The sequence below is a fragment of the Muntiacus reevesi genome, chromosome 2 (assembly GCF_963930625.1).
Source record: "Muntiacus reevesi chromosome 2, mMunRee1.1, whole genome shotgun sequence".
In the NCBI taxonomy this organism is placed as follows: domain Eukaryota; kingdom Metazoa; phylum Chordata; class Mammalia; order Artiodactyla; family Cervidae; genus Muntiacus; species Muntiacus reevesi.
In genome coordinates, this window is record NC_089250.1 from 22,569,827 (window position 1) to 22,593,736 (window position 23,910).

General features: G+C 42.6%; 1 protein-coding gene across 1 annotated transcript in view; it reads right to left on the reverse strand.

Moving 5' to 3' along the window:
- Positions 1-4,746: 4,746 nt before the first annotated feature.
- The window catches only part of DNAJC1 (DnaJ heat shock protein family (Hsp40) member C1), a 186,220-nt gene continuing 167,056 nt past the window's right edge, over positions 4,747-23,910 (reverse strand). Inside the window, exons 10-12 of the mRNA XM_065921080.1 lie at positions 8,517-8,565; positions 6,797-7,224; positions 4,747-4,955 (exon numbers count right to left, since the gene is read on the reverse strand). Coding sequence (XP_065777152.1) covers positions 4,887-4,955; positions 6,797-7,224; positions 8,517-8,565 — 546 coding nt within the window. The 3' untranslated portion in view covers positions 4,747-4,886. The remainder of the gene's footprint in view (positions 4,956-6,796; positions 7,225-8,516; positions 8,566-23,910) is intronic.

Sequence of the window (23,910 nt, forward strand, 5' to 3'; positions counted from 1 at the left end):
CACCCCAGGCCAGAACCCTCCTCTCTCCTGTATGGAAAGACAGCCTCAGGCAAGAGTCCACATTCAGTGCTTCGACTTCAGTGTTAGCATAATAGGACAGATCTCAGTTTAGCCAAAGAGGAGGATTCCATCAGGGTTTCCTATGCCAAGCCTCTTAAAACAGGAGACCCCCTGGGGTCAGGTGTCTAGAGACATCTATCTGTCACTGCAGGAACATCTTCCTTTGTAAGACAGATTGGAACCAAGATAATTTGGGATAAACAGTTTGATATTTTATCTTTAATTCTAAAAAATGTTTCTTTTTGAGTAGCAGAAAACGTGATGGAGATTGTTCATTTTCCTTTGTAATTTAAGACAGGCAAAATAAAAAGATGACTCCCTCAGACATGGAAAATAAGCTTCTGGTTACTAAAAGGGAAGGGCATGGGGAGGGGTAAACTAGGAGTTTGAGATTCAAATGACTGTATGTAAAATAAATAAGATCCTACTGTGTAGCACAGAGAACTATATTCACTAGCCTGCAATAAACCATAATGGAAAAGAATATGAAAAAGTTTATATATATATATAAAACTGAATCAGTTTGCTGTACCACCAGAAAGGAACACAACACTGTAAATTAGCTATACTTCATTTAAAAAGATAACCCTTTCATATCTTTGTCCATTTCATCTGTAAAAGTAGGATTTCTTTTTAAACTGTACTCATCAAAGATGGGCTTCATTGAGTGAAACTCCTGAAGTAATCCAGGGAACACTGAGCTTCTGGCTTCTGACAGGTGGTGACCGCAAGAGATGAGCAGTCAACTTTCCCTGCAGAAGAATTTGGTGTCTCTCCATTTCTGCAGTGGGAGGACATGGGGGCCTTGGGGGGAGGGGTGGTGGTGTGTGGGGAGGTCATGAGGAAAGGAGCTGGACACGGGGGTCCCTGCCGAGGCTGGGCCGGGGGTGTCAGAGTGGCCGGGCACCCAGTGAGGGGGAGGAGCTGCCTGCTCACCCCAGTTCCGGCCCGGGGACCGGCCCCGGTGCTCTTTGGACACGGCTCTTTGAAACACTGGTAGCTTCCCCCTGGGGATCTGATTGCTAAAGTGATTTCCCTTTTTCTGTTCTACACGAAGCCATTCTTTTTTTTTTTTCCTAGACCAGAGGAAAATAATCGCAGCCGCTCAGTTTTACAGCGTGTTAATTTAGCTCCCTGGTGAATAAAGTCGAAGGCTGAAGGCCAAGCAGTTTACTCAAACAGGAGGCTGGGACTCCTGCCAAGACAGTGGGGTGGCTTCCAGGCCGCGCTGTGATCCGAGCTACAGGTGGAGGCACAGGCGGCCGGCGGGGAGGAGGGGCAAGCCGCTGAAGGGGCCGGTGAGGGCGGCGGGGAGGTGAAGGGGATGAGAGGGTGCGCTGGAGCAAGGGGGCCCCCCTGGCGGCAGGAAACCCCATCCGGATGGTTCCCACGCAGGCGGGCCGTGTCCCAGGGGGCGCCAGGGCTCACTTGCCCTCTGTCCTCCAGCTTTCTTAGCCCAAACCGTGCAAAACAAATGCAGGAGCTGCGTGCTCATGAGGTGCAGGTGAGGCGGGAACTCTCGGACCTCACAGACAGGTGACCATGTGAGGTGCGCTCTGAACTGGGTCCAGGGAGGACCAGTTCAAACCGGGGCCGTCCCTGGCCGCTGGGGACAAGCAGTTACCCCGCGAGTATAGAACGTCACAATTAAAACTGTGCCCTTTAAGATTTAGGAAAATTAACTGCTGAAGCAAAACAACTGCAGCTCCACAATAGGTGTAAGTGGGGCTGAAGTGGTTCCTATTTTAAAGGGGTTCCTTCTCCACTTTCAAAGGGGTGGGTGGACTTGGTGTGGGGGTGGGGCTGGCACATATCAAGAGGCAAGAGGCATTTTTAATGCGTCCAGAACATTGACCAGGAACGCTGCTTATGATTTTTCTGAAAGTGAGAAGGGAACTCAGGGAAGACTTGGCCTATGGGCCAGTCGAGACTGAGCTCGTCTTGTGGGGCTGGGATGTTTGCCAGGCGCTCAAGGAGACAAGAGCGTGAGACCTCTAGGTGGTTCCCACAGCCAGTGTCACAGAAAAACCGGTCAGCGCCTGGAGGCTCAGTGAGGGAGCGTCATCAGGTACAGCCAGGAAAGCAGCCAGCCCTGCCGGTCCCTGTGCCGGTGACAGCACCTGGCCTCAGAGCAGCGCTGGCTCTGGTGGGAGCCTGCTCCAACAGTAGGGGCTTTGTGAGCACACACCGGGGAACGTGAGACGGGACTTGAAAACCGGTGCTCTCATTGGTGGGAAGAACAGAACCATAAGCCCTTGCCCCGGTGGAGAAAGTAAATGAAAATCACTCTAGGAGAAAAGGCTCAGGCTTCCGGGCGGATGGGGGCTCGACCCTGAAGCCTGTGGGGCTGGGGGTGCAGCTGGGGGGCGTGCCAGGGCCAGGCCAGTGCTTTGCAAGCACTGCACAGAGCAGACACCTGCCGCCGGTCCCCCTCCCAGGGTCTGAGTGAGGTGGAGCTCCCAGGTAAAGTCCTGGATCTCTTGTCAGGGGCCAAGTCTGGGGGTTCTTCTGGTACCATGTGGGCCCTCCATGGCTATATTAGACTAAACACACCAGCAGAGGCTAGAGTTAACTTGTCTGGGTGAGAAACCCTTTGGGGGCACCTAGTGAAAGATGTGACCACACATCCAAAAGGAAAAGGTTGTGCATACCATGTGGTAGGGTTCCCAGACCCCCAAGAATCCACACAGGGCCCAAGATTCCCACGTGTGAGGGGCCAAGTGAGCATGTGACAGGCTGGTGGCCTGTCAGCCCTGTCATGCGTGTCAACAGCCACTGAAAATGATGGCAACAGGAAGTCCGGATGGTCAGATAGAAAAGGAACATTTATTGTTTTCAGCAAGCCAGACTGTCATCATAACAACCTGTGTTGCAGCCACCATTGGTCTCTTATTTTTCCAGACAAGGAATTGAGACAAAGAGGTATAACAAGGCACTGATGTCACACAGCTCGGCCTTGGAGGTGTGAGTAGACAGAGGTCATAAGCTGGGGCTTTGAGGGGTGGGTTCGGGGAGGGCTTCCTTGGGAGTCAGGAAGGGCAGGGGGGCCAGGCCTGGTCCCCACATCACCTGTCAGGAACCTTCTTTGGAAGCACTCATGGGTCTCCTGTGTCCTGATACGCTCATGAACCCTCCCCACCGGGCCCACCGGTCCTACCTCAACAAAACCAGCCACTCTGTGTCCCCTGAATGAGGCGGCCATGCAGAAGGGGCCCCTTTCTGGTTTTAGAGGGGCTGGTGGCAGGGGCAGTCATCAGGACAAACCATGCTGGAGACACCTCCTTAATGAGTGTGCAGATGATGATGTTGGTAGGCAAATTAGGACCTTTTATCTTAAACTGTACCTCTTAAGGCATCACTGGACCCGTATGGGGCTCTCCCAACACTGGAAGCCCAGAAATCTTGTAATGGGACTTGGGGATGCATGTAACAGAGACCCAGTTCAAAGCACCATAAGTGAAAAGGGTGATCTTGATACAGAATGTCACAGCTGGACAGGCAAACTGTGTGAAAGACAGGCTGATGCTGGACCAGAGACAGAATGGACCCAGGGCCTGGCAAGCCACTAGAACCGTCCCTTTATGATTCCCTCTGTGAAGCAACTTCTTTCACTGAGAACAGGGAGCAGGGCTTGTCCCTCAGTGAATGCACAGTCACCACCTCACAGCCCCACTGGCTCCAGGAGGAAGTCCTGGTGCCACCGTGACAGGCTCCTGACCTGCAGGCAAGGCATACCCTCCCCCCACCCCCCGCCCCCAGATGAGACTCAAGGGCTGTTGCCCAAGGACTCAGTTCGTGGGAACGACGACCTGGAGCTGTTTCTCCACTGCTCTTCTTGATGTCCCGAGGGGTCCAGTCCCTCACAGCACCAGAGGCAGGCTGACCTGGGGCCACTAGTGTCCTGCTCAGGCTAGAAGGTTACAGAGCCAGTGCCACCCAAGCCTGCTCTGGGAGCCTCATTTCAATCCTTAGAGAAAAACGATGTCTGTATGGATATTTTATCAGATCACCTCCCTGAAATGTGTCCTGGTGATCTTAATGGTTTTCAAGTTTAGGCAGTTTGTACTTTAGCAAACTATTTCCAAGTCCTGAGCAAATGACATATTTAAAAAGGAGTGCACAGCTGATAGTGACGGTTCATTCAAAATTAACAGCACAAAATAGTGACTTTTAATTTGGATATTGAAAAGTGGGACCCAAAGTCATCAGATCCTAAAAACCTTGCCTGTGTGTTCTCTGGAAATTCATAGTTGGGGATGTCTTTCAGCAAACCACAGTTTATTACTTATGTCTGTGTGCATTTAGACTTTTTTTTAAAGATACATATAATGTATCCATATATTATATAATTACATATATTAATCTACATATTAATACATAGAGTTAAGATAACCCCACACTACTACTAGCTAGCTCAGTACACCAACCAGGTTTTTTTCTGCCCAAAATACCAGCATCCTGCTATTCATCAAGTGGTGTGATCTTTGGTCAAAAAACATTATGTTTTAATTCTTACACATTAGTTCACTCATGTTCCTTCATACATTTGCCTGACTGTTAGAAAAGCACTATTCTGTTTGTCCCTAGGAAATTACGCTTTGCAGTGATGAGAGAGAAAATAATCTATAAAATACCCAAATCGGTTTTTTCTGTTAACACAGTATGTTTAAACAATATAACACAACGTTTATTTTAAATTTTTAATTTTTTTTTTCACTAAGGCACATGACGTATAGAAATACTGAGGTACAAAATGCAAATTTCTGCATAAGAGTTTTAAAATAATCCTTTTGGAAAATGGAGGTAAACATCATCTTCCAGAGGATTCAGCTTCTAGCTTGTTTTTTCTTTTGAATCAGTTCAACCAGCAGCTTGTATCTAGCAATACAGTCTTCCTGGAGAAAGAAAAAGAGGTGGTGTGGTGACAGTTACAATCAGCGTGCCCCTTGTGGGATTAGCCCGCCATGCCCACTGCTGACCAAGGGCTGTCCTGTTGGCCTGGACCTCCTGGGGAGCATGCCTTGTTCTCCGCGGGCACGTCCCAGCATCAGCGGGTCTTCCAGCCCCTCAGACTGCAGAATTAGCAGTTTAAGACCCCGCTGCCTGTTGCTGCCACTCCTTGGGGTGAGGACCCTGATGAAGCACGGAGCGGCCTCGCTGCTCCCCTGTGTATCACTTTCCAGAACCATCTCTGTTTCTGTTCAGAAACACCCCAGAGGCACCATAACCCTTCACTAACTTAAGGTCATGTGGGAAACTAGGCCACTGGTTTGTGGTCTGCTGCAGATGACTTTATCAGCTGCCCGGGATAAAGAATGAGTGTTCACTCTCTCCCTGGGGTTTTGGCTTTAGTAGTGTTCCGAGGGAAACACCTAACAAGTGCTTCTTCTGCATCCCCAAGGACCACCTGCCTAAAATATCAGCCTTTTCCTAACTGTTCTGCCCCTGGCAGAGCCAAGTGTGGGATGTGGTGCTCAGCGGCCCAGCGCTCTGCTGGAGGACGCGAGGGCTCTGGGCTCTGAGCAGCAGGCCTGCCCGGGCGGCGGGGTCCCAGCTCCTCTCTCAGACCCCAATGGCTTGCGGGCCACTTGCAGGGAGTCACCCAGGGGCAGCGAGCCAGCAGGGGTGGCTGAACCTCCCCTGGTTCTGATGTTCGGCTTAAAGGGAACACTTGCAGGACATTCCTCCCTGAAACAGGAAGGTTTCCAAACCCCCAAGGCAGTGAGTTTGAGCATCCCACCCCGAGGAATCCATGGTTGCAGCTCCTTCATTTTAAGCCACTGTCAATTCATCCCACCTGTAAATGCCTGTGTACCCACAAATGCTAGAGGAATTCAGGGAAAATCATTTCTTCTGGTAAATCAGTTGGAGGGGCTAGGAAGGAGCTGTGTTTCTCAAACAGATCAACTGCTAATGGTTTATTTTTCTCCTCGGGAATTCTCAACTTCATCATTTTAAAGGAGATAAACTAGACCTATGCACATGGGGACATCCATGGCCACGAGCTAGATTTTCCAACACTGAATATCAATTAAAAAAAGAATGTAAATGAACATCAGTGTGCCCACAGGCTACTGAGTGGTGGGCACGGAAGGCAGCAGAGATTGGGTCTTTTGATTTCTCAGTGTTCCTTGTGTCTCAGACAAAGGGTATGGGTAGGAGGAAAGCAGCCCAGGAGACCGCGTGTGTCAGGCAGGGCCAGAGTTGAGAAGATCACGTGGGAGGCTCCGCACTGGCAGCGCCAAAGCGGGGGGGTCGGGTGGGGCCTGCTTCTCCACAGGGGCCGCGGCCCCTTCTGAGCTGGTGTCTGGGAACCCTCTGCCGATGTGTTTAATGAGCTGCAAACAGGGCAGACAGCGCTGCAGGGACAAGCTGGATCCTGGTCCTGCGGTCCACCTCTCAGTCCCTCCCCCGGCCCAGCCCCCACTGGCAGAACGAAGGCTCCAGAAGGTTGGTAGCATTGTCGTGGGGGAACTTTATGTTCTGTGCATGGGGTTTTCGATGAGAAAAAATAACTGGTCGGTGTAATGATGACACTTAGACTCGACCTCATTTATGCTCAGTGGAGTGCACAGATTCACAGAGGACGCCTACTGGAAAGCAGCTGGCAGGGGAAGGACGGGTTGGGTAGAAAGAGGATCGGAGGCGGCGTGAGATGAGGGACGGTCAGGTGGGGCCACAAGCCGCTTCCCTGTGTCTGGAGCCCCCAGAGGCCTGCCTTCCCGGCGTCACCCACCTTGCTCTTGGACGGGACACACTTGGCTATCTTATCCCAGCGGTCAGAGGATCCCCTCGGGTACTGCTGTAACGCTAGTTCCAGAAGCTTCTGTTGGTTCTGAGTCCAGGGCTCCTCTGCAGCTCGCGCGCGCTCTCTCTGCTGGTTCTCCTCGTCACTGGACTCGTGCTGCTCTGACAGGTCGAAGTCCTTCTGCCTCCTCCCCCGGACCCGCTCCTCCGGCTCGGCGGGCCGGGCCGGCCTCCGCCTCCGCGGCCGGCTCTCCTCCGCAGCCTCTGCCCCCGGCTCGGCCGCCGCCGCCTCCTCCTCCTCCGTGGCAGACTGGGCCTCTTCCCGCTGGGTGATGATGCTGTCCGGCAAGGCTGCGGTGGTCCTGGTGGGCCTGGAGTTCTGAGCTGTGGATCTGAGTTCCGAGAGCCTGACCATCCCTGTGTGGAGGGACACACGGAGAGACAAGGTGGGTTCAGGGAACAGGAGCCACGGCGGTGTGGCCGCCGCAGCAGACAGTGGTGGGGCATTCTGCGTGTGTTTTACTGATGATGTTCGCAGTATTCTAGAAAGAGAGCCGTCACTACCCTAGTTGTGCAGGGAGGCACGTCAGCCTCAGCAGCAGCAGAAATGCGGTCTGAACTCGCTTCTGTCTGATTCCGGGCCGTGGTCCTTCCACCACTCTGAGGAACAGGGGCCTCCAGAATCGGCTGTGATCAGAGGAAATGCAGGGAGTAACCGCCTACTTTCTAGGTGAGAAAGGATGTTCTTCAGGACCCAGGGTTGCTGCTGACTCCACGCGTGTCAGCAGCCTGAATGTGTCAGACCCTCCACGGGGCTCGCTGTCTGCCCGGGCCCTGCCCCTGCACCAACCTGCTTCCCGCGCCACGGCCACCACAGGTGTCACCTCAGAGACCCCCCCCCCCCCCCAAATGTTCAACCCCGCCTTTCCTGCCCTCCTCACATACTCCTGACCCCTCCGACTCTCTAGAAAGACCTGTCTGTCCAGGCCCCACCCAACTCCCCGTTGCCTTTTCAAGAGCATGTTTCTGGAGACCGTCTTGGAGGGGGGCATCTTGCACGGAACGTTCTTTGGCGGTCCCTGCCTTCCTGCCAGACCAACAGCTGTCCTGGTGGGAAAGCAATAAGGAATGCCCTCCCCCTTGAGCCCTTAGCATCCGCGCCCTGTCCTCCTCAGGGAGACGTTTCCAGATCTCAGGGTTTGCTGGTTGCTGGCTGGTTACATCGAGTACAGGGACCTGTATTTAAGTAGAGTTGGAAGGTTGAAGAGGCACTTCCTGGTTTCAAGTAAACCGTATGGGGTTCTTAAAAATTCCGTTTAGTTTTTGAGAAAACGGATTCTGAAAAACACAGATTCTTGGGGAAGCTGCTTGATCTGTTCTCAAGGATGCTCTGTGTGTGCGGTGGCCACTGTGGTCAGCGTGGAAAAAATGGTATAGACTGGCTTTCCCATGTGTCCCCTCCCCCCATACTAAAGAAGAACAAGGTTTCTACAGCTCCTCAAACTTATTTAAGTACACCTTAGCACCACTGTGTGTGCAGGGTTGGATTGGCTGGTGGGTGCTTGTAAATGGACCCTTTTTAGAGAGATGACCAGTAGAATCCATTGGGCACAACTGTTAAACACCATCATTTTTAAAGCAGTTGTGAAAGGGGGGTTGTTTTGAAGACATGGCTTGAGATTACTGAGATGGAGTGGGTGCTGACTCACCTGGGGAGCAGGTAACTGAATCCTTCAGTTGCTTGGCTTTGGTTGTCACCTGTTTCAAAAGAGAAAAGCTGACTTTCCACATGTTTATTGTAGGTGAGGTGACCTATTTCATACAAGGTCCATGGGAAGGAACAGAGTTTATTGAATCTTAGGCATCGATGGACCCTCAGTCATCAGTTCAGTCCATTCTTTCTAACCAAAAGAAAACTGAAGCCCAGAGAGATTAAAGGAGTTGCTCCAAAACATCAGTCTAATCAAGTGGCAGAGTCAGGACAAGAACTCAGCCCATTCAGCCCCCGTATACAACGCTGCTTCTGAAGATGTACTAGTTTTCAAAATCATTATATAAACACATAATGTTTTTTAGGTACAGTTTCCTGAAAGAATATCTTTCTTCACTGGAGACTATTATGAGTATTATGAACAGTGGAGAGATTTACTCTTAAACTAATGATGATGTAATATAAAAGTCTTTCTTTGCATCCCAGAAAGAAACCCTGAGAGCACTAAGATTGATCCTGGAGGAAGGACCTCTTGGTGGAGTAGGGCAGTTTGACCCAAGAACCATGAGACATTTACATATATACACAAGTGATCCACAGAAAGAATTATTCCCTTTCTTATAAATAAATGGTATTATATTGTATGTCTCACCTTACAGTTTGCTTTTTAAATTTTTTTCACAATAGTTTGGGTTTTTTTTTTTTTTCATTTAATGATGTCTTAGAGGTCTATAGATAGATTTCCCTTTTTAAAACTGCTATAAAATTTACATAGAGTGGAATGTACAGACTTTAAATGTACATTTCAATGAATTTTGACCAAAACATGTAGTTAACATTCTAATCAAATTATAGAATATTGCTGTTACCCTATAATGTTTTCCCTGTGCCCGAGTCCATCTCAGCCCTACCATAAACAACCACTGCTCTGATTGCTGCTATATATGTACTTTAAACAGGAGATCAAAATTTAAAAATTACAGTGGATAGTTATCTTAGTGCATTTATTAAACAAGCCATCCTCTCCATTTATTAACTTTATTGTGGTTACATTCCATTGTATACATGGAATACATACTTTATTTCCCTTAATCCATGTAAATTCTTGAACCAATATTTCACTGCTTTAAAGAAATTTGAAAGTAAAACCTCAGAAAATATCCTGTGACCAGCTCATAGTTAGATCTTGTATTTGATCTTGGTTCCACCTCTGATTAGCTGGGTAACCTTGAGCTGTTTCCAATCCTTTGTCTGTCTTATGTATTACCCTCTGTAATGTGTGGATAAAACTGCTAATACCTTTTGTCTGTTAGGGATGTTCTAAGTTTGAAATAAGGTCTTAGCATGATACCTAGCAGATGGTAAAGGCTCAGTAAATATTACCTGTTATAATTGATGTGGATCATTTGTTTTTCATTCATACAAAGGGCAGAATTAGAGAAAATATTTAAAGCTGCTTAGAAACACTCTTTAATTCTATCCCCTACTTTCCACTCTATGAATGACCTTGCTTATTTTATGGGAAAAAACTTGAGGTTATCCAATGTAAGCTTTCCTGACTTCCAGCTTTCCCAACTCAAAATTCTGATTGTATTACCATGTATCTTTCTCACATTTTATATAACCTACGATATCCTCTTGTATATTTTGAATCATCTCTAGATCACTTACAGTACCTAATACAGTCTAAATGCTGTGTAAGTAGTTGCCAATGTGACGCAAATTCATGTTTTGCCTTTTGGAACTTTCTAGATTTTTGTCCCCAAATATTTTCCATGCAAGGTTGGTTTAATCTGTGGGTGTGGTGCTGACCATACCATGGGCTTCCCTGTCTAACTGCCATTTAAGTCTCTTACTTAGAGATCTTTTAGCTCCTCAAACTAAACAAATCCCAACCTAAACTCATCAACTTCTCTGCTTTTCCTTCCTTTTCCTAACAGTATTATCTTCCCAGTCACATAGGCTCAAAACCAAAGGGCCAATTTTGGGAACTTTTTTCTTCCTCTCCAGCCAGCTCCACATTCTTCACGATATTGATTCCATTTGTTCCCATCTCAGATCTCCACCACCTGTATTAGTCCCTCATTCTCTAACTAAATTAATATAACAGCTTTCTAACTGGTCTAAACTTACCTGCTAGCAGTTCTATGAAATAATATCCCTAAGGCAGAGTTCTCATCAAGTACCTTTGATGGCTCACCAGTGACCATACAACAAAGTGTTCAATTCTTAACCTGACACACAGGGAAATCCACAATCTCTTTTCTTTCCTGTATGCATCCTGTTGAACAATTAATGCTCCCTTTTGTGGTTTAGTTGCTAAGTCACGTTTGACTATTTGTGACCCTATGGACAGTAGCCCGCCAGGCTCTTCTCTGTCCATAGGATTTCCCAGACAAGAAATGTGGAGTGGGAAGATCCTGCAGTGGAAAGATCCAGGGGATCTTCTCAACCAAGGAACTGAACCTGTGTCTCCTGTGTTGGCAGGGGATTTTTTTTTTTTTTTTTAACCACTGAGCTATCTTAATGCTCCGCAGATGGTCACAAATTCCCCACCCTGCTAACAACACTGTAAAGGAATTATGCTCCAATTAAAAAAAAAAAATTCCCTACCCTGTACTCTTAGCCATTGTTAACATTTGTCTGAAATGATTTTTTCTTTATCAAACCTCTCCTTAAATATCTGTCCAGAGCCAAACCATCCTTCAAGTACTTGCAAGTGTAAGCTTCTTCTTGAAGATTCTCCCAGTGTCTACCACCAGAACTACCAACTCTGGTGACAGTGTCTCTCCTCTCTCAATTCTACTGTATTTTTAAAGATTTTATGTTTTTACATCATCATACAATAAAATTACCTTTTCTTCTTTTGTTGTACAGTTCTATGTATTTTAACACATTTATAGATTCATGTAACTATAGGATACACAACCTACATATAGAATATGGAATAACTTTTTTTTAAACTCTTGCATCTTATTTTCTTATTTAACAAAATATTTTGGAGATTATTCTAGAACAGTACATGAAGACTTTTTTTTTTTTTACAGCTTAACAGATATAATTCACAGACTATACAATTCATCCATGTAAAGTGTATAATTCAGTGGTTTTTAGTATATTCAGATATCTGCAGCCATCATCATGACCAATTTTAGAACATTTTTATCACTTCAAAAAGAACCCTCATACCCATTAGCTGTCATTCTCCATCCTCCTCATCCCACCCATTCCTCATGAAGCAGTAAGCAACTATGAATCCCTGTAGAGATACTATAGATCTATGGATTCTATAGATTTAATAGAGGATCTATAGATTTCTCTATTCTGGACTTCCATATGAATGGAATCATATAATATGTGCATTTTTGTGGCTGGCTTCTTTCACTTTAGGTCATGTTTTCCAGGTTCATCCAAGTTGTAGCATATATCAATACTTCATTTCTTTTTAGGGGTGGGATGGGGTAGGAGGTGGAAGGTAGGTTCAAGAGGAAGGGGACAGACATATAGCTATGGCTGATTTCATGTTAATATAAGGCAGAAAACAGCACAGTATTGTAAAGCGATTATCCTCCAATTAAAAATAAATAAATTTTAACCGTCAAAAAAATACTCATTTCTTTTTACTGGGGGATAGCATTTCATTGTGGATACACCACATTTTATTTATGCATTTATCAGTTGATAAACATTTCCATCTTCTGGCTACTATAAATAATGCTGCTATAAACATTTGTGTACAAATTTTTGTGTGGGCATGTGTTTTCATTTATCTTTTTTCTTTTTGTGGGTGGATAGTATGTACCTAGGAGTGGAATTGCTATGTCATGTGGTAACTCTAGGTTTAACTTTTTGAGGAACCGTCCTACTGTTTTCCAATATGGCTGCACCATTTTACATTCACATCAGCAGTATAAGAGGCTTCTGATTTCTCTACATCCCTCCTAAAACTCATAATCCAATTTTTTTGTATTATTCCACATCTTAGTGGGTGTAAAGTGGTATCTTGTGGTTTTGATTTGCATCTCCCAAATGATGAGAGATACTGAACATTTTTTTTCCCCCATGTTTATTGGCTACTTGTATATTTTCTTTGGAGAAATGTCTGTTCAGATCCTTTTTTCCTTTTTTATTTGGGTAAGGGTTTTTTTTTTTAATGTGCTATGTGGCATGTGGTATCCTAGTTCCCCAACTAGGGACTGAACCCACACACCCTACAGTGGGAACTCAGGAGTCTTAACCACTGGACCACCAGGGAAGCCCCAGATTTGTCTTTATTATTGAGTTGTATGGGTTGGTTCTTTCTATATTCTGGATATCCTTTATCAAATAAAGGATTTGCAAGTATTTCCTTCCATTGTGTAGGTTGTCTTTTCAGGTTCTTAGTGGTGTCCTGTGAAGCATAAAAGTTTTTAATTTTGGTGATATGCACTGCTTGGACTTCTGTTGTCCTATCTAAGAATACTTTTGCTGAACCCAAGGTCAAGACTTAGCCTTCTATTTTCTTCTAGGATTGGGTTGGCCAAAATGTTCGTTTGATTTCTTCTGTAAGATGTCATGGGGAAAAAAACCAAATGAACTTTTTTGCCAACACAATAGTTTTATAGTTTTAGCTCTGACATTTAGGGCAATAGCAGCCTTAAATAACAATGTTAAATTTTCTGATCCATGAAAAGGAGATATTTTTCTATTTGTTTTGATCTTCAATTTCTTTCAACAATGTTTTCTAATTTTTGCAGTGTGTACTTCTTTTTGTTAAATTTATTCCTAAGTATTTTATTCTGTCTGATCCTATTGTGAATGAAATTATTTTCTTAATTTCATTTTCAGATTGTTCATAAAGTATTTTTGTACATTTATGTTTCCGGCAATCTTGATGAATTAATTTTATTAGTTCCATTGGTTTTTTAGTTAATTACTTAGCATTTTATATGTATAAAATCATGTTATTAGCAAACAAGGGCAGTTTACTTCTTCCTTTTTAGTCTTACTTATCTCACCTAACTGTTCTGGCTAGAACCTCATAAATGTTGAATAGAAGTGGTGAGGGCAGACATCCTTGCCTTATTCTTGATCTTAGTAGGAGAACATCCTCTCTTCACCAGTAAGCATGCTTTTAACTGAGGTTTTTAGTAGATATTCTTTACTGGGTTGAGGCACTTCCCTCTTATTCCTAATTTGTTGTTTTATCGTGCAAGAGTGTTGGATTTTGTAAGATGCTTCTAAGATAATCTTATTTTTTATTCTATTAATATGATGAAAGTAAAGTGAAAGTGTTCATTGCTCAGTCGTATCTGACTCTTTACAACCCTATGGACTGTAGCCTGCCAGGCTCTTCTGTCTGTGGAATTTTCCAGGTAAGAATACTGGAGTGGGTTTCCATTCCCTTCTCCAGGGTATTTTCCCAACCTAGGGATTGAATTGGGGTCTCCTGAATTGCAGGCAGATTCTTTACCATCTGAGCCACCAGGGATGATATGATTTTATAATGAGTTAGCCTTTGACTGTGTGGATCACACCAAACTGGAAAATTCATAAGGAGATGGGAATACCAGACCACCTTACCTGCCTCCTGAGAAATCTGTATGCAGGTCAAGAAGCAATAGTTAGAACCAGACAGGGAACAATTAACTGGTTCCAAATTGGGAAAGGAGTACGTGACAAGGCTGTATATTGTCAGCCAGCTTATTTAATGTATATGCAGAGTACATTATGTGAAATGCCAAGCTGGATGAAGCACAAGCTGGAATCAAGATTGCTGGGAGAAATATCAATAACCTCAGATATGCAGATGACACCATGCTTATGTAAGAAAGTGAAGAGGGACTGAAGAGCCTCTTAATGAAAGTAAAAGAGGAGAGTGAAAAAGGTGGGTTAAAACTCAGCGTTCAAAGAAATATGATTATGACATCCAGTTCCATCACTTCATGGCAAATAGACAGGGAGTCTTTATGGCAAACAGTGAGAGACTTTATTTTCTTGGGCTCCAAAATCACTGCAGATGGTGACTGCAACCATGAAATTAAAAGACCTTGGAAGAAAAGCTATGACAAACCTAGACAGCATATTAAAAAGCAGAGACATTGCTTTGCTGACAAAGGCCCATATAGTCAAAGCTATGGTTTTTCCAGTAGTCCTGTATGGATGTGAGAGTTGAACCATAAAGAAAGCTGAGCGTCAAAGAACTGATGTTTTTGAATTGTGGTGTTGGAGAAGACCCTTGAGAGTCCCTTGGGCAGCAAGGAGATCAAACCAGTCAATCCTAAAAGAAATCAGTCCTGAATATTCATTGGAAGGACTGATGCTGAAGCTGAAACTCCAATACTTTGGCCACCTGATGCAAAGAACTGACTCATTGGAAAAGACCCTGATGCTGGGAAGGATTGAAGGCAGCAGGAGAAGGAGACAACAGAGGATGAGATGGTTGGATGGCGTCACTGATTCGATGAACGTGAGCTTCAGCAAGCTTCAGGAGTTAGTGATGGACAGGGAAGCCTGGCGTGCTGCAGTCCGTGGGGTCGCAGAGTCAGATGTGACTGAGTGACTGACCTGAACTGATGATGTGTATGTGTCTGTTAGTCGCTCAGTCATGTCCGACTCTTTGCGACCCCACGAACTGTAGCCTGTCAGGCTCCTCTATCCAAGGGATTCTCCAGGCAAGAATACTGGAGTGGATTGCCATTCCCTTCTCCAGAGGATCTTCTTGACCCAGGGATCGAACCCAGGTCTCCTGCATTGCAGGCAGATTCTTTACCATCTGAGCTACAGGGAAAATCTATGAACTGATGATGAGTTTATATTAATTGATTTTCAGATATTGAAACTTTTATAAGTTTCTGGATCCAGTGTGCTATATTTTGTTGAGAATTTTTATATACATATTCACATGAAACACTAGTCTGTAGTTTTCTGCTCATGTCTTTGGTTTGCTGTTAGGGTAATAGTGGCTTATAAAATCCTTTGGGAAGTATTCCCCCTCTTCTATATTTGGGAAGATTTGTGAAGTTTTGGTATTAATTCTTCTTTAATTGTTTGGTAGAATTCAGCAGTGAAGCCATATGGGCCTGGGCTTTTCTTTGTGAATAGTTTTTTGTTTGTTTTTTTTTTAATTACTGATTCAGTCTCTTCAATTGTTATAGGTCTGTTTTGCTTTTCTATTTCTTCTTTGATTCAGTTCTAGTAGTTTATGTCTTTCTAGAAATTTGTCCATTTCATTAATAGCTATTAGAGAAATAGGTATCCAGTCTCTAGGCCTACATTTCACAGTATTCCTCTACAGTCCTTTTTATTTCTATCAGTTTAGTAGTGCTGTCTCTTTCCATTTTGATTCTGTTAATTTGAGTCCTTTGTTTCTTTCTTTCTTTTTTGGTCAATCTAGTTAAATGACTGTCAATCTTATTAATATTTTCCAAGAATCAGCTTTTGGATTCATTGACTTTTCTCTACTTTTCCAGTCTTTAGTCTATTTCACTCATTTCTGGTCTATTTTTTCTTTTTTCTTTCCTTCTGCTTGCTTTAAGTATAGGTTGTTGTTTTCCCAGTGTTTAAAAGTGGTAGTTTAAGTTATTGGTTTGAGATCTTTCTTCTTTCTTAGTAAAGGCATTTATACATTTCTGTGAACTTTATTAGCTGCATTCCTTAAAACCAGGTGTACTGTGTCTTCACTTTCATTTATCTTTGAGAATTTTGATTCCCCTTGTGATTTCTTTTCTTCTCTTACTTTTGGCTGGGCCACGTGGCTTGCAGGACCCTCCCTGACCAGGGATTGAACCCAGGCCCCCAGAAGTGAAAGCTCAGGGTCCTAGCCACTGGACTGCAGGGGATACCTGGGATTTCGTCTTTGATTAATTTGTTGTTTAGTAGTCTGTGGCTTAATTTAGACATATTTATTGCTTTTCCCTATTTTTTCCCTGCTACTGATTTACAATCTCATTCCTTTGGGATCAGAGAGTATACTTTATATTACTTCTGTCCTTTTAAACTTATTGAAGTTATTTGATCACCGAGCACATTGTCTGTCTTGGAATATGTTTCACATTTACTGGAAGAATGTATTTTCTGTTGTTTTTGGATAAAGTGTTGTACAGATGTCTGTTAGGTCTACCTGATTTATCTTATCATTCAAATCTTACTTGTTGATCTTCTGTCTAGTTTGTTTTCTCCATTACTGAAAGAAGGGGGCATGGAAGTTTCCAACTATTATTGTTGAATCACCTGCTTCTGTTTTCATTTCTCAGTTTTTGCTAAATGTATTTTGGTGCTCTATTAGATGCACATGCTTGTAACTTATATTTTCTTGGATTGGCCTTTTAATTATTATAAAATGTTCTTTATCTGTACAAGTATTTCTTGTTTTGAAGTATATTTAATATTAGTATAGCCACTCCAGCTTTATTAAGGTTGCTAGTTGCATGATATTTTTTCCTTCCTTTTTCCTTCCTTTTATTTCTCTCTGTGACTCTAAAGTGTGTCTCCTGTAGACTACACAGGGATGAATCATGACTTTTTTAAAATCCTCTCTGAAAAACTCTCTTTTGACTGGATTATTTAATCCGTTTACACTTAATGTTATTTTTGATATAGTTGAATTTAACTTTTAATGTTTTTTTTTGTTCCTCTATTATTGCTTTCTTTTGCATAAGTGAATATTTTCTAATGTAGCTTTTTTTTTTTTTTAACTGTACTTTATTGAATTTTTTTTTTTAAGAGGTTGCTCTAGGGTTTACCATATACACCTTAACTAATGACAGTCAGCTTCAGATTTATACTGCCTTAATTCAGGAATATATAGAAACATTACTGCTATATAGCTTTGTTCTCTTTACCCCTGTACTGTAGTATGTCCATTATATAAACTGTATCTATTCATGTTAGAAATTCAGTAACACTTTTAAAATTACTACTTCACCTTCTGTAGTGGTTTAGTTAGCCCATACAGCCTTGCTGCCATTCACATCCTTTGTGCTGTTGTTGGTAAGTATATTACACAAATATTACCTTTCTATATGTTATAGGCCTGAGAGTAACATGTAGCTATTATTTACAACTGCTTTCTAAATCAGTTAAGGAGAAAACATATATTTATACTGTCTTTTAAAATTACCTAATTACCTTTCCTGGTGCTCTTTTTCATGTGGATTCAAATTACCACCTGGGGTTACTTGCTTTCAGACTGAAGAACTTCAGTTTTTGTTTACATTGAAAAGTTTTTTTGCTTTTTTTTTTGGGGGGGGGGGATAAATAGTTTTGCTGGTCGGCAAGTTTTTCTTGAGTACTCTGAATATGTTATTCCACTGCATCCTGGCCTTCATGGTTTATGTTGAGAAGAAGGCTGTTAATCTTACGGGGAGGTGTTTCCCTTCTAAGTCACAAGTCATTTCTTCCTTGCTGCCTTCAAAATTTTCTCCTTATTTTGACTCCCTGCATTTTTATTATGATGCATCTTTTGTTGACATTCTTGAACTTATCCTACTCAGAATTACTGAGTTTCCTGATGTATTTAGGTTAGCATTTTTCAGTAAACTTTGAAAGTTTTCACCCACACACTCTGGACTTTTCCCCTCCTTTCTCTCCTGACTCCCATTATGCATATGTTGGTGTTTTCTCTGAGGCTCTGTTCACTGTTCTTTTGTTTTCCCCTCTGTCCCTCAGCTTGAATTTCTCTGTTGATCTATCTTCAAGTTTGCTAATTCTTTTTTGTCAGTTTAAATCTACTGTGGAGTATCTCTAGTGAATTTTTGGAATTATAATTATTATACTTGAATCTCCATTGGTTCTTTTATTATTTTTAAAAATAATTTCTATCTCACACATTTAAAATTGTTATTTTGAGGTCTTTTTCTGTGAAATCATATATCTGGTCACCCTTTTTTTTTAAGTGTTTATTTATTTGGCTGTGCCAAGTCTTAGTTGCAGCATACAAGATCTTTAGTCTGTTAGTTGTGACATGTGAACTCTTAACTGCAGCATATAGGATCTGACGTATAGTTCCCTGACCAAGGATTGACCCTGGCACCCTACCTTGGGAGTTTGAGAGTCTCAGTCCCTGGACAGTCATGGAAGTCCCCTCTGGTTACTCTCCCAGGACAGTTTCTCTTGCCTCTGTTCTAATACGTGGGTCATATTTTCCTGTCTTCAAGACTCATTATTTTTGTTCAAAACTGAACTTTCAGGTAATATATTGCAGCAATTCTGGTTAGTGATTTTCCCCTCACCACACCCTTCCCCCAATTAAGATTTGTTTTATTTGCATGTTATTTTAGTAGATGGCTAGATTATCTTAGTGAGGCCTACTGCCCTCTGCCCCTACAGCATTAGGCTCTGATGTTGTTCCTCGGATAGGTGTGGTATGATGCCCAGTCATCTTGGGATGCTAGTCTAGTAGTATTTGTAGGACTCTCTTCCTCTCTTTACCTGACCACAACCAGCTGTTAAACTCCATTAATTGCTGGCTGAAGCTCTGTTTTCTACAAAATGCATGAGGGCATAAATTACTCCACAAAGAAATCAAATCAAATTGTGGTTCCTTTGAAGGGATGGTTTCTGAGGTCAATAGTTGGTATTTGTTACAACTCCAGAAAGACTCCTCCCAAAGAAGTTATTATCCATGCGCTGGTTTGAGAATACGTGATTAGTTAACTCCTTGTACTGACAGAATTCTGAATACAGTATAGGTCTTCTTGATTTATGCTGGGGCTGTTGCTGTTCAGTCACCCAGTGTCTGACTCTTTGCGACCCCGTGGACTGCAGCACACGAGGCCTCCCCATCTCTCACCATCTCCCAAAGTTTGCCCAGTTTCATATCCACTGCATCAGTGATGCCATCCAGCCATCTCCCTCTGACACCCTCTTCTCCTTCTGCCCTCAATCTTTCCCAGCATCAGGGACTTTTCCAGTGAGTTGGCTGTTTGCATCAGATGACCAAAATACTGGAGCTTCATCTTCAGCATCAGTCCTTCTGACAAGTATTCAGGGTTGATTTCCCTTAAGATTGACTGGTTTGATCTCTGTGCTGTCCAACAGACTTTCAGGGGCCTTTTCCAGCACTACAGTTTGAAGGCATCCATTCTTTGGTGTTCTGCCTTCTTTATGGTCCAGCTCCCACAACTGTACATGACCACTGGGAAAACCACAGCTTTGACTATACAGATCTTTGTCTGCAGAGTAATGTCTGCTTTTCAACACACTGTCTGGGTTTGTCATTGTGTTCCTGCAAAGAAGCAATCACCTTCTGATTTCATGGCTGCAGTCACTGTTCACAGCCCAAGAAGAGGAAATCTCTCACTGCTTCCACCTTTTCCCCTTCTATTTGCTATGAAGTATGGGGCTGGATGCCATGATCTTTTTTTTTTTTTTTTAAATATTAGTTTTAAGTCAACTCTTTCACTCTCCTACTTCACCCTCATCAAGAGGCTCTTTAGTTCCTCTTTACTTTCTGCCATTAGAGTGGTATCATCCATATATCTGAGGTTGTTGATGTTTCTCCCACCTGTCTTGATTCCAGCTTATAACTACTCCAGCCCAGGATTTCTGATGATGTGCTCAGCATACAGGTTAAACAGACAGGGTGACGGCAGACAGCCCTGTCATACTCCTTTCTCAGTCCTGAACCATCAGTTGTTCCATAGAGGGTTCTAACTGTTGCTTCTTGACCCCCATACAGGTTTCTCAGGAGACACGTAAGATGGTCTGGTATTCCCATCTCTTAAGAGCTTTTTTCCACAATTTGTTATGATCCACACAGTCAAAGGCTTTAGTGGATCACGTTTTGTCAGAACTCTCCGCTATGACCCATCTGTCTTGGGTGGCCCTACACGGCATGGCTCATAGCTTCACTGAGTTGCACAAGCCCCTTTGCCACAAGAAGACAGTGATCCGTGAAGGATACGTTGAAAATGTTTTTACTATACCTAACCTACTGAACATGAACACCAAAGCTTTTGGCCAGATGGTAAAGAAACTGCCTGCAATGTAGGAGACCCGGGTTTGATCCCTGGGTCAGAAAAATCCCCTGGAAAAGGGGCATGGCAACCCACTCCAGTATTCTTGCCTGGAGAACTCAGTGGACAGAGGAGCCTGGTGGGCTACAGTCCATGGGGTCCCAAAGAGTCAGACACGAGTGAGCGACTAACACTCACCTTAAACATACTCTGAACACTTACATGAGCCTACAACTGGACAAAATCATCTAACACAAAGCCTATTTTATAATAAAGTATTTTATATCTCATGTAATTTATTGAATACTGTACTGCAAGTGGTTGCAAGTGTATCAGTTGTTTACTCATAATCACGTCACTGCCACTAGCCAACATCATGGGGAGTACTGTACTGCATATCACCAGCCTGGGAGAAGACCAAAAGTCAAAATTCGAAGTATAGTTTCTACTGAAGGTCTGTTGCTTTCGCACTATCATAAAACTGAAAAATAGTCAAGCTGAACCATTGTTAAGTCGGGGACTTGCATATATCACAATCTGGACTATCCATACCACACAAAACAAATAGCTACTATAACCTGAGTCTTTCAGATCCTCAGTTTTAAATAATGAAATGAATGGTAAATATCACTATAATCATTTTGGGACCATACTTTTCTTCTACTTAAAAAGGCAATTTAAACATGTAAGAAAACAACTGGTCAACTTTCCAATTTTATGTGGTTCAACAATTATTTTAATATTCTATCCTCTTTGCCAAGAACATATCTCCTGGTGCCACAAAATGGTTGATCCTTTTTTTCCTGAGAATTTCTCTTCAATAGTTTTTGTTGAGAACATTTAAGTTCTTACTTAGCAAATTTCAATTATACAGTACAGTGTTATCAACTATAGTCACCATGTTATACGTTAGATCCTCAAACCTTATTCAATTCAACTTACAGTTGAAAGTTTATACCTTTGCACCAACCTCTCCTTTTTTTTTGGCTTTAGTTTTTTTTGTTTTTTGTTTCTCATATAGTCCAGCTCCAACTTCTCCTTATCTCCCCCATTCCTAGTCCTGGCAGCTACTTTTCTGCAATTTTTCTATGAATCTTGACTTTTGGCTGAATACTCCTCCACTGTATGTGTGTGTATAAACACATTTTGTGCACATGTGCATCAGTTGAAGAACACTTTGTTTCTGTACACGGGCTATTGTGAATAATGTTGCTATGAAAATGGGAGTGCAGATGTCTTTGAGATAACAATTTTGTTTCCTTTGGATATATACCCAGAGTGGGATTGCTGGATCATATATAGTAGTTCTGTTTTTAATTTCTTGAGGAACCTTCATACAGTTTTCCATAGTGGCTGTACAAGTTTACATTCTCACTAAAAGTCTACAAGAATTTTCTTTTCTCCACATCCTCACTAGCATGTTATCACTCTTGTTTTTTTCATATAACAGGTTTTGAGGTGACCTTACTATATTTTTGATTTGCATCTCCTTGATGATTAATGATGTTGCACATATTTTCATATTCTTGTTAGCCACTTACAGGTCTTTGGAAAAAGTGTCCATTGAGGACATTTGCCTATTTTAAAAATGAATTATTTGGGGTTTTTTGGTATTGCATTTCTATGAGATCCTTGTATATTTTGATGTTACTCCCTTATTGGATGTATGGTTTGCAGGAATTTTCTCCCATTCCATAGGTTTCATTTTTATTTTGTTGACGGTTTCCTGTGTAGAAGCTTTTTAATTTTATGTAGTCCCACTTGTTTTTATTTTTGTTTTTGTTACCTTTGCTTTTGTTGTCAAATCCAAAAAAATCAACACGAAGACTAATGTCAAGGGGCTTATTCCCTACATTTTCTTCTAGTTTTATGGTTTTGGGTCTCATGTTCAAGTCTGTCTATCTTGAGTTAGTTTTGTGCGTGGCGTAAGACAGAAGTCTGGTTTCATCCTTTACATGTGACTGTCCAGTTTCCCAACAGCATTTATTAAACAGACTATCCTTTTCTCACTGTATATCCTTAACTTTGTCAAAAATTAGTTACCCGTATTAATAAAAATAAACCAGTGGGTTTGTTTCTTTTAATAAATATTTTTTTATTGGAGTACAAGTGCTTTACACTGTTGTCTTTCTGCTGTACAGCAAAGTGAATCAGCTGTATTACATGCATCCCTCCTGGCTGGGCCGCGCCGCTAGCCGCCGCCCACCATCCCAGCCATCTAGGTCATTGCAGAGCACTGGCCTGAGCTCCCTGTGCTATGCATTTACAGTAGCTTCCCACTGGCTACCTGCTTTACATATGGCAGTATATATGTGTAAAATCCTAACCTCCCAATCTGCCCCACCCTTCCTTCCCCCACTGTGTCCACATGCTTGTGCTCTGTGTCTGTGTCTCTATTTCTGCCCTGCAGATAGGTTCATCTGTACCATTTTTCTGGATTCCACATATATGTGTTATTATGCAATATTTGTTTTTCTCTTTCTGACTGACTTCACTCTGTATAACAGACTCTGGAGGCATCCACCTCTCTGTAAATGACCCAGTTTCATTCCTTTTTTATGGCTGAGTAACATTCCATTACATACATGTACCATGTCTTCTTTATACCTTTATCTGTTGATGGACATTTAGGTTGCTTCCATCCCCTGGATATTGTAAACAGTGCTGCAGTGAACATTGTGGTACATGTGTGTTTTTGAATTATGGTTTTCTCAGGGTATATGCCCAGCAGTGGGATGGCTGGGTCATATGGTAGTTCTATATTAGGTCTTATAAAGGAGCCTCCATATTGATCTTCATAGTGGCTGTATCAATTTACATTCCCACCAACAGTGCAAGACGGTTCCCTTTTCTCCACACCACCCCCAGCATTTGCTTGTAGATGTTTTGATGGCCATTCTGAATAGCATGAGGTGATATGTCATTGTTGTTCTGATTTGCATTGCTCTGACAATTAGTGATGTAGAGCATCTTTTCATGTGCCTCTTGGCCATCTGTACTGTTTTTTTTTTTTTAAGCAAACATCTATTTAGGTTTTTTGCCCATTTTTTTGATTAGGCTGTTTTACTATTGAGCTTCATGAGCTGTTTGTATATTTTGAAGATTAATCCTTTGTTAGTTGCTTCATTTGTAAATATTTTCTCCCATTCTGAGGGTTGTCTTTTCATCTTATGGTTTCCTTTGCTGTGCAGAAGCTTTTTAGTTTAATTAGGTCCCATTTGTTTATTTTCATTACTCTAGGATATGCATCACAAAAAGATCTTGCTGTGATTTTCTCAGAGTGTTTTTCCTGTGTGTTCCTCTAAGAGTTTTATATAGTGTCTGGTCTTACATTTAGGTCTTTAATCCATCTTGAGGTTTTTTTTGTGTATGGTGTTAGGGAATGTTCTAATTTCATGCTTTTAAATGTAGTTGTCCAGTTTCCCCAGCACCGCTTATTGAAGAGATTATCTTTTC